At 46.8% G+C, this 10,203-nt stretch overlaps 1 protein-coding gene across 2 annotated transcripts in view; it reads left to right on the forward strand.

Annotated features, from left to right (window-relative positions):
- CEP43 (centrosomal protein 43) overlaps positions 1-10,203 on the forward strand; it is a gene marked incomplete at its 5' end in the record, with an annotated part of 30,827 nt that overhangs the window by 3,045 nt on the left and 17,579 nt on the right. The window contains 5 exon segments of one of the 2 annotated variants that reach the window (XM_014589249.1): positions 1,139-1,193; positions 1,576-1,664; positions 2,643-2,780; positions 5,801-5,881; positions 9,410-9,469. In XM_014589249.1, the coding sequence (XP_014444735.1) occupies positions 1,139-1,193; positions 1,576-1,664; positions 2,643-2,780; positions 5,801-5,881; positions 9,410-9,469 (423 nt within the window). 2 annotated transcript variants of the gene reach the window in all.

The following is a 10,203-nucleotide window of genomic DNA, read 5'->3' on the forward strand; positions in this document are numbered from 1 at the left end:
CTCTTCCTGATCTGGCTTCTTCCACTCAGTGTGGTACATTTGAACTCACTCGTACGTGGTGTGTGTTCATAGCCCACGCCACGTAGGCCTCTCCTTGGCACAGCAGGTTCCGCTCCGGGAGGCCAGATCCCACATGGTGGCACTCCGCCTGAAGTGTGCCAGCAAGTGCTCAAGAGCCATGCTGCTGAGGGCTGGAGTGCGATCCCTGTGGGGGTGCTCATCTGTCTCTCTCAGCTGTGTGTGCTGTCATGAGCAAAGAAGAAAGTCCGTTCCGCTGAACCCTGAGCTCAGGGTCATTCCGCTCGCCAGTGGCACGATAAATGACATGCTCAGCCGTTCACCCTGCCGGCACTTGGTCTGTCCAGCTTTTCCTGTTGCAGTTAGGGCTGCTGTGAACTTGACCTGTAAGTCTTTTTTTGCAGCTATGTTTTCTTTTCCTCTGGAGAAAAATGCCCAGGGGCGGAGCGTCTGTACCATATGCTAGGGCTGTTTTTAGCTTTGAAAACAGTGGCCAGACTGCTCTCGGATGCGGTTGTGCCTTTTTGCATTCTCGTCAGCAGTGCAAGGCACCCCCATGCCTGGAGGTCATGTGGTCTGTGCAGGGAGCGTGCCCCATGCTTCCTACTGTAGCCTCATTCTCAGCAGTAATCATGGGTTTGACTTGTAGAAGTGTCTTCCTATACTTATCAGATAAATGCACAGTTACTGAAAGGACCCTCTGTTTGCCATGTGCTGTCATCTGCACGCCCCGCTGAGCTGGGGCTTGCGGTGCGTGAGTATCTGTCATGCACAGGCTCAGAGGTCACGTGTTGGAGATAGTTCGTAAGAGTAAATGTAATGTTATTTCCTGAGAGTATTTGACGATACCTAGCTTCAGATGCAGTTTAATAAGCAATTGAGAGAACACTTAACAATAAGTACAGATCTTCCCACCAATTTTTTTCTTTTATTAGCTCTGAGAAGTAACACAGAGCAGGTCCTATACTTGGCAGCCAATGGAAATGGGTTTTATAAAATCACAATTTTATGAGCAATAGGGTAGTAATCTCTTTGCCAAAAAACGAAGTTACATTTTGTAGTTCATTTTAGGATACATACATGACACTAATATATTTCTATTCTTTTTTTTTTTTCACAGAACAAAACTCCTTTAGTCAATGAGAGCTTGAAAAAGTTTTTAAATACAAAAGATGGTAAGATGTTTACTTTGTTTTAAGTCTATAATTGTAGGTTTTTATTTAAAAATAGTATTTTACTGTTAAGTATGTTTGGTCATGCAAAGTTGTTGGTTAAAGCCAATTTGAGTAGAAAATGTCAATTTTACTATAAAAAGTGGAACACTGAAGTCTATTTGTGAAATGCTTTATCATCTTACGTAGTTCTAGATTGATGATCCCAATGCAAAAATCGAAGTTTGGATTTTTACTACTTACCCATGTTATTCAAAGAGCACGTATGTGTGACTAAAGAAACTTAGACACCTGTCTTCTCCCATTAACTAGTGCATCTTACATCACAGTGTGAATACAAAGACCAGTTTTTAAAGATCGCTCACTCTTTTCTTGATCTTTCTAGGTTGTCTGGTAGCCAGTCTTGTTGTGGAATTTCTTCAGTTTTTTAACCTTGACTTTACCTTGGCTGTCTTTCAACCCGAAACTAGCACAGTAAGAAGGATTTTTATATCTATCCTGTGAAATCATCTTTGATACAGATGAGTTACTATTAAGCTGAAAGTTATAAAATTTGACAATTTATAGGATTTTTTTTTTAATGTTTTTGCTATGAGTCATGTGCACTTGTCAGAAAGAGAGGGAAAATGAGGGGTCACCCCTGGGGGATGGCCACACCACAGTCCTTTCCCCTCTATCCTTTATTTTCCTCTTGGGGTTCTGGGCATGCACACTCAGGCACCCAGCGCATGATTTTCTTTCTTCTTCTTTTTTCTTTTTTTTGAGATTGTTTTGCTATAAGGGCTTCTGTGCTTGCTGGAGAGAGAGAAGAGTGAGAAATCACCCCCCACCCCCACCCCTGGGATATGACCACACTGCAGTCCCTTTAGTCTCTTCTTGGGATTTTTGGGTGCACATGCATTTGGCGTGAGTTTTAAGCTGTCAAGTCCGGGACTTGAACCATGGTCGGCTACGTGGGAGTTGAGTGACATAACCATGTCGCCATCTTCTGGTCCCTTCCAGCATGATTTTCAAGCTGCCAGGTCTGACACTCTAGCCATGGTCAGCTATATAGGAATTGGTGCCTTAGCCACCACCCCACCCGCTGACTCCAAAACTTAGTTTTTTTCACATGGGTTTTTTTTTTTTTTTTTTTTTTTTGTAGCTGATTATCTGCTTTTCTTAAAAGCCATCTGGTGTCAGAGCGCTGACACCAGCATTGCTGTTTTGTGTAACTGGAAGCTCACTAATAAAGGAGTGTCTCATAGTGTTTTGTCACGGCGTTAGACTGCAGCTGGTGACGAAGACTGAATGTGGGCTCCAGAAGAAATCGGTGTACTTGAAAGAGATGAACTGCACTCCTTAGAGAGAGAGCCCTGAGTTTAGAGAGATCTGTAAGCCCCGAACATGCCTTCTGTAAGATCCTGATACTTTTGCTGTTTCTTGTGCACTTATGTCTTATATCTTCCCTAGTTTCAAGGTCTCGAAGGTCGAGAGAATCTAGCCCGAGATTTAGGGATCATTGAAGCCGAAGGCACTGTGGGTGGGCCTTTATTATTGGAAGTGATCAGACGCTGTCAGCAGAGGGAAAAGGGGCCAGCCAATGGGGAGGTGAGTATAACCTCATGTCTCCTGTACTGTGATCTGTTTTAGTTGTCAGCTGCTTAGTTTTAGCCTTCCATAGTAGTGCACAAGTAGTGACTCCAGGTTTATGTAAAAAGGGCATTTTTTTTTTTTGAGAGGTTTTTGCTATAGGGCACGTGCACTCGCCAGAAAGATAGAGACAGAGAGACATAAAGCGAGAAATCACCCCCCAGGGGGGATGGCCATACTGCAATCCTTTCTCGTCCATTCTCCTCTCAGGATCTTGGACACACATGCACACGCACCTGGCGTGAGTTTAAGCCACCGGGTCTGGGACTCGAACTGTGGTCGACTACATGGGAGTCCAGCGACATAGCCATTCCGCTAACTGCTGGTCCCTAAGAAGGGTATTTCTTAAACATAAAATGAAACAGATATACAAACGCAGGCGTAATGAAATTGAAATGTGCCAACTCTGACCGTGTTGTGTACCTGTTGTGGTTACTGATAATCTTAGTGGGTGTAGGTCACAGCTCCTCCACTGACCTTGGGCCTTGACTCCACTTAACCTCTTATTGCTCCTTCTATAAGTGGGTGTAATAGGACCAGCCTCATGGGTTTGTGAGGCATAGGTGCAAGAGTTAGTCATGTGAAATGCTAAGGGTGGTACTTGGCATAGGAAACTGGTTGTGGGACCAGTAGATGACGTAATGGTAGCGTTATTGGACTCCTACATAGCTGACTGCAGTTTGAGTCCCGGATCTGGTGCCTTAGAACTCACACCAGGCGCCTGTGTGTGCATGTCCAAAATCCCAAGAGAAAATGGAGGAGACAGGATTGCAGTGTGGCCGTAAAGAGAAAATGGAGGAGACAGGATTGCAGTGTTGCCGTACCCCCCCGGGGGGGTGATTTGTCACTTTCTGTCTCTCTGTTTCTCTCTGTCTCAAAAAAAGAAAACTCAATTAGTCATTTGTTATTATTTTAGTAAATAATAAAAGGCTGATTCATAGTTTATTAATATTTTTGTACTTAAAAGCTTTTTAAAACTAGTCTTAGAAGTAAACTTTTTTTTTTCTTTCTAAATATTTTCAAACTTTTTAGAAACATTTTTGCTATAAGGAGTTTGTGCTCTGTAGGGGCAGAGTCAGAAAGAGAGAGAAAATGAGCACTCATCCCCTAGGAGGAATGACCACACCACTGTCCCTTCTCCACTCTCCTCTTAGGGTTCTGGGCACACAGGCACGTGCGCCCAGCATGGTTTCAAGCCACCAGGCCCAGGATTGAGCTGTGCAGTCAGCCATGTGGGCCCACCTGCCTCAACCTCTATTCCATCTGCTGGCCCCATTTTCAAACCTCCTTTTTCGGTTAGTGGTTACTTCTTTTATTCTTAACCTGTCTTTTTAGAAATCTTGCTATTGAGGCTAATGGTTTTCCTACTTCCATACATTAATTTTATATAAAGATGCCCTATTTCAAGTCCTAGGTGCCCTCTGCTCCTTGAAAGTGGCTTGTGCTTCCTGCTCATACTGTCTTGTCCCGTGTCCCTCTGCCATCCCCGGCTGTGGGTCTGCATCATTCAGGCCCTCTTGTCCTCTCTGACTTTGGGGGTGTCTGTTCCCCCACATCCCCAGGATCAGCGCATGCGGGCAAGCGTCTTCCTGCTGGGTGGCGAGGTGACCTGCCCTTGTCTTTGTCCTGCGATGGATCCCAAGTCTGCTGAGGGTGAGGGCCTATGTCCCCTGGTCCCTGCAGACCTAGGGCAGATGTGCCCACGGTGGATGGGAAGCCTTTGCAGATGCTTGTGCAGGAGTGCCCGTGTGGAAAGCAAATGTGAGGTTAGACTGGCGATATAGAGAAGTTAGAGGACCAGAAAGAAGTGAGACCCCTGTGAAGGCACATCTAGAAAGAGCGGCAGTGGATAAATGGGCAGAAGAGCCCTGGCATGGGGAGAGTGAGTGGGCTGGCGAGTTACGGTTTGGGCACGCGTTGGGTCGTGGAAGGCAGTATGGGAGAAAAACGCTCTCGAGGCGCAGTGTAGGTTTTAGGAGGACACTGCCACCAGAAACAGTGGCTCGAGAGGGGAGATGTCACAGGGAGTAGCACGTTTTCATATTTAAAAGATTTCTGTATCAGGACCAGCAGATAGCGTTGTGGTTACATCGCTGGACTCCCACGTAGTCAGCCGCAGTTTGAGTCCACGGCCTGGCGGCTTAAAACTCAACACTGGGCATGTGTGTGTGCATGTCCAAAATCCCAAGAGGAGAGTGGAGGAGAAAAGATTGTTATGTGGCCAAACCCCCGGGGCGGGGGGTGATTTCTCGCTTTCTATCTCTCCAGCGAGCACATGTGCCCTATAGCAAAATTCTCTCCAAAAAAAAAGCCCGTAACTGTCAAAGTAGCCCATGTTAATACGCACTGAGAGTCACTGAGCCTCTGGTGATAATAGTACCTGAATCTGAGCGAGTGGTTCCACTCTGGAAGCGTCTTCAAGGACTTCTGCATTTGTGCCCTGTGGTAGCAGGGCCGAGAGAGCCAGGCGTGATAACCCCTGGGGGAGCCGGCAGACCCTGCGCGTTAGAAGGGCGCAATCTAGGGCCCCAGTGCAGGAGGAACTCTGTCCTCCGAGGGCTGGCCGGCTGTGGAGTCCTTGATGAGGGCTCTTTGCTTTTGTCGTGGGTGAGATCAAGGAAGCCAAGCCGAGGAGGGTAGGAGTCTGTGAGAATCAGAATGGCAGTCTGCAGGCTGGGGAGAGGCGAGTGAGGACGCCCTGCAGGGCAGACAGGCGGGATCCAGTGTGGAGGGCCGAGGGGTACTGCACGGTGAGGGACGGAGCTGTGTGCAGGGAGCTAGAGACCCGGCGTGTTTTGTTTTTGTTTATTTAGTAAATTAAAGAAAAATGTAATTAGAGTATTTCAATTAATTAGGAAGACATTAAACTACCAACATTGTATAGCGTTTTTAAATGCTAAAATTCCATTGAAGTTTACTTAGTATGTTGAGGTTTTACTTTAAACTGTGCCTTCATTTTAAACTGTGAACCATTTCAGGGCGCACTTGACCTCTCTGACGTACATCCTCCACCGAAGTCGCCTGATGGAAAAGCAAGTGTGAGCAGTGTGCCGAGTAAGGTGAGCGAGCTGCGGAGTGGGGAGTGGAGGGCGGCTCGGCGGCTCTGCTTCTTTCTGTCGGGTCTTGTTAACAGGTGTTGTTTTATAACTCAGTGCACTTTAGTTTCTTGAAGGTGCTTTTCCCCTTCAGTTATGCATTTTTAAAAAATAATTCTTTTGCTTGTTGGTAGTAATTTGAATTTTGTATCGAAGAAAGGCATGTAGTGTTAAACAACAGAATTACAGGGTACTTGTTCTTATAGATGCTTCAAGCATTTTCAGTTCTATTAATGAGGTTTGCAGCTATTTTCATGTATAAATCTCTAGAGGATTTTGGGTTCCAGAGTATAAAGTTGTTATATGTTGTAGGCTTCGAGACAGGTGAGCAGATTTGAAATTGTAAATCATGTGGTCTTAAGATTTTATTTATTTATTTGTTTTTTAAATTAACCTTTTTGGAGATTTATAAGAAAACGTAAGTGTTAACTGTGATTACATTTTTGTGTGTTTATGCATTGTAAAGGTTAGATCTGACTTCAAAGATGTTACGTATTAGAGAAAAAGGTTGAGTTGAACACTTGAATTTAAGATCAAGAGCGTGGTAATAATACAGGAGTTGACAAGGAAGGTACAACGATGGCCAGGAAGGAAGCCGTGGTCCTGGCCGACCGGTCGCAGTGTGGCATGGATGGGTAGAAGCAGCCAGCACTGTCAGAAGTGGGCTGAGGGCACGTCTGAGTCCAATCAGGCTGTCACATCCAAGAACTGCATTGGGAACAACACAAGTGTTCTTCTCACAATCTGGAGGCTGCAGGTCCACGGCCAGGTGCCACGTGGCCAGGTTGACTGTCTTCATTGCGCCCTCACACGCTCCCTGGAAAGACAGAGAGAGGTCTCTGGTGTCCCCTTAAGAAGGACACTAATCTTATTGATGAGGGCTCCACCTTCAAGACCTAGTCACCTCCCAAAGACTTTGCCTTGTACTACTGTCACCTGGGGCTAGGCTTTCAGCGTCAGTCTGGGGACACACATGTAGCCTGTCACAGGTCAGATCCGTGTCCTGTGACTGTCCTTTGCTTCTCTTCTACTCCATATGACTAGGTGACCCTGTGGGCACCTCCAAAGAGCAGACTGGCTTTGTGGTGCCGCAGGTGCATCTCTTGAGATCACGCGAGATTTGAGAGGCAGCCATTGTACTGCGAGAGTTGTTTTCCAGTTGTCCAGGCACAGAGCGCTGCTGGGGGTCGCCTTGTTTATTACCTGTTCTCTCACGGTGGTGTTCCTTTTATCAAGTTTAAACCTCTGTAGTCTGCACTTCACTTCTAACTGAGAAAATAGATACGACAGTGAGCCCTGACAACCCAGGTTTGAGCTGCACAGGCCCGCGTATATGCAGGATTTTGAAAAATACGTGTTATAATATGATATTATATATAATAATATATTCTGTACTGTATAATACGTATTATATGTAGTTCCTCTTTATCATTTCCTAGTGATGTTTTGTTTTCTACATCTTTCCGCACTGTAGGAACATAGCACACAGCACGTATAGAAAATACGTGTTTATTGGCTACTCATGTTACCTGGGAGACTTCTGGTCCGAGGGCCTGTTAGAAAGCTCTGTGGGCGTAAGCCGTCCCACAGAGATGTCCAGCTGTGCAGGTGGCCAGCACTCACCTCACGGCCACAGCCCACTCACGCGTTCTCTCGGAGAGCTCTGGCTAGCCTTTTCTAGTAGGAAGATCTTTATTTAAAAGGTTTTTTCTTGTCCATGGCGCTTGTGGGATTGCATCCATGACGCCAGAGGGGGCAGGATCATAGGAAAATGTCTCCATTTACTGTGAATTAATTGCAGATAAAGAGCTCACTTAATAAGAAACCTGTATTTCCCATGAAAAATCTGTTCACTAGGACCCGAAATGAATAAATATTCTGAAATGCTTACCTAGTACCTATAGTGTCAAGCTACTTGTAAGTTTTTTTCTTAGCAAATTATTGTTTTAAAATCAAATTAGCAAAACTAACCTACATAGGTGTATCGCAAGATAAAAGCATTTTGGGAACCAGCAGTTAGCGAAATGGCTATGTCGCTGGACTCCCATGTAGTCGACCGCGGTTCGTGTCCCGGGACCCGGTGGCTTAAAACTCACGCTGGGCGCGTGTGCATGCATGCCCAAAATCCCGAGAGGAGAATGGAGGAGAAGGGATTGCGGCGTGACCATCCCCCTTGGGGGGTGATTTCTCACTTTCTGTCTCTATGTCTCTCTCTCTCTCTGGTGAGCGCACGTGCCCTATAGGAAAACCTCTCCAAAAAAAAAAAAAAAAGATAAAAGCATTTTAAATCTGATTTACGAACGTTTTTCTCTCTATATAAATTGTCCTAAAGATTTAAAGAATTAGGAGAATCTTTTAAGTGTTTTAAGTCAGTCAGGGAACATTGCTGGCAACTCTTTTTATTTTTTGGAGAGGTTTTTAAAGCCATAGGGCACGTGCACTCGCCAGACAGACAGAATTCACGCCCCCCAGGGGGGATGGCCATGCTGCTATCCCTTCTCCTCCATTCTCCTTTCGGGATCTTGGGCACACATGCACACGCGCCCGGCATGAGTTTAAGCCACCAGGTCCGGGACTTGAACCGCAGTCGACTACATAGGAGTCCAGCGACATAGCCATTACTGCTAACTGCTGGTCCCAAGGCAACTCTTAAGAGTGTCCGAGTTGGAGAACGAGGTCGTCCCCCTCTGGCATGCACATCCCCTCCGCCTCCGCAGCAGGCACTTAGAAATAGCCCAGGTGTTGTGGGGTCCTGGGGTCCCAGTGCTCACACCCCCTTGTCCCTGCCAGACACCTCTCCAGGTGCCTGGTCAGTCTGAGGAGCCCGTGAGGTGTGAGGGGCTTGACGCGTTGTGGCCAGGAGTAGGGTCCAGCACTGCCTTCAGGACTGGCTGTGTGTGCCCCCTGGAGGCAGGGTCCGCTCAGGACTGGTCTGGAGCAAGACTGAGCCATAACGCTGCTGAACGGAGCGCAGATGGAGGGCTTCCCTGGGACAGCCAGCAGGCAAAGGCTGCTGGGCCGTACCTGGCCAGGGAATGGGGAAGCAGGCAGCGTCACTGCCGTCTACAGGATGGGACAGTCAGGAAGGACAGAGATGAACGGCGGGGGAGCATGCTCATTACATTTGCCAATTTCCTTTTTTTTGTGGGGGGAGTTTTTTGCTATAGGACACGTGCACTCACCAGAAAGACAGACAGAAAGCTAGAAATACCCCCCCCAGGGGGGATGGCCACACCGCAATCCCTTCTCCTCCATTCTCCTCTTGGGATCTTGGGCACGCACACACGCTCAGTTTAAGCCACCGGGTCTGGGACTCCAATAGCTGTTGACTGCGTGGGAGTGCAGTGCCGTAGCCGTTATGCCAACTGCTGGTCACTACATTTGCCATTTTGAGAAGTCCCTGATAGATGTCTTTGATAGTTGGTTAATGAGTTAGTTTATTTTTTAAGATTTATATGTTATGGTAAAATGTCATTTTATTCTCATGCTCAGATACCAAGGTATAAAGGACAAGGTAAGAAGAAGACAAGCGGGCAGAAGTCTGGTGACCAGGTAACACGCTGAGGGTAGACAGCGGCCGCTCCAAGAGCTCTCGGGCGCTGGGGCGCTGCGGGCACTGGGCTCTTGCTGGCCTGGGGTTCAAGCTTTCTTGTGGAATGTCACTTTCGTGTCTGTACTCAGAACGTGTGAAAGTAACAGTGGTGTCAAACAAAAAGCAGTTTGACTTTCAGTTTCTGTCCAGCTAAAAATCATACCATTGCATTTTACCCCTGTGTTCTCAGTTTTACTTTATTTCAAATTTTCTTGTTTTTGGCAAAAAAAGTTGAAAATATTTCTTTTCCCTTTTAAAGGATGATTATGAGAATATTGTTAACATGATTTTTAACTCAGGTAAATAGAACCTTAGACTACTTTTTAGATTAGTTGTCATCAGTGAATTAAAAGGTTCACCTTAGCTTTCTTCAAGATGTCTCTGTGCTTGGCGGCGTTCCAGCCAGTGCGTGTCTGCGAGCCCACGCCTGGGGGGGGCTCGCTCCAGATGTGGGGCTCGCGGCGGCGGGGCCCTGCTGTTTGCCTTTTCTCCCCCGAGGATCCCAGAGCTGACCGGGCAGTAGCTGAGCTGCTCCGGAAGCCTGAGTCGCGGCGTCCGGGAGCCTTGTCAGGCCCGTCCTCACGTCTCTTCATGTAGAGGGTGACTCAGTCTGGAGTTCTGTGAGATGCGTCAGTTCTGGGTCGAACCTTGGATTATGTATAGATTTTTTTCATGAAATCGAAACCTCTAACCT

This window comes from Tupaia chinensis, unplaced genomic scaffold (genome assembly GCF_000334495.1).
Source record: "Tupaia chinensis unplaced genomic scaffold, TupChi_1.0 Scaffold000346_1, whole genome shotgun sequence".
Taxonomy (NCBI): Eukaryota; Metazoa; Chordata; class Mammalia; order Scandentia; family Tupaiidae; genus Tupaia; species Tupaia belangeri.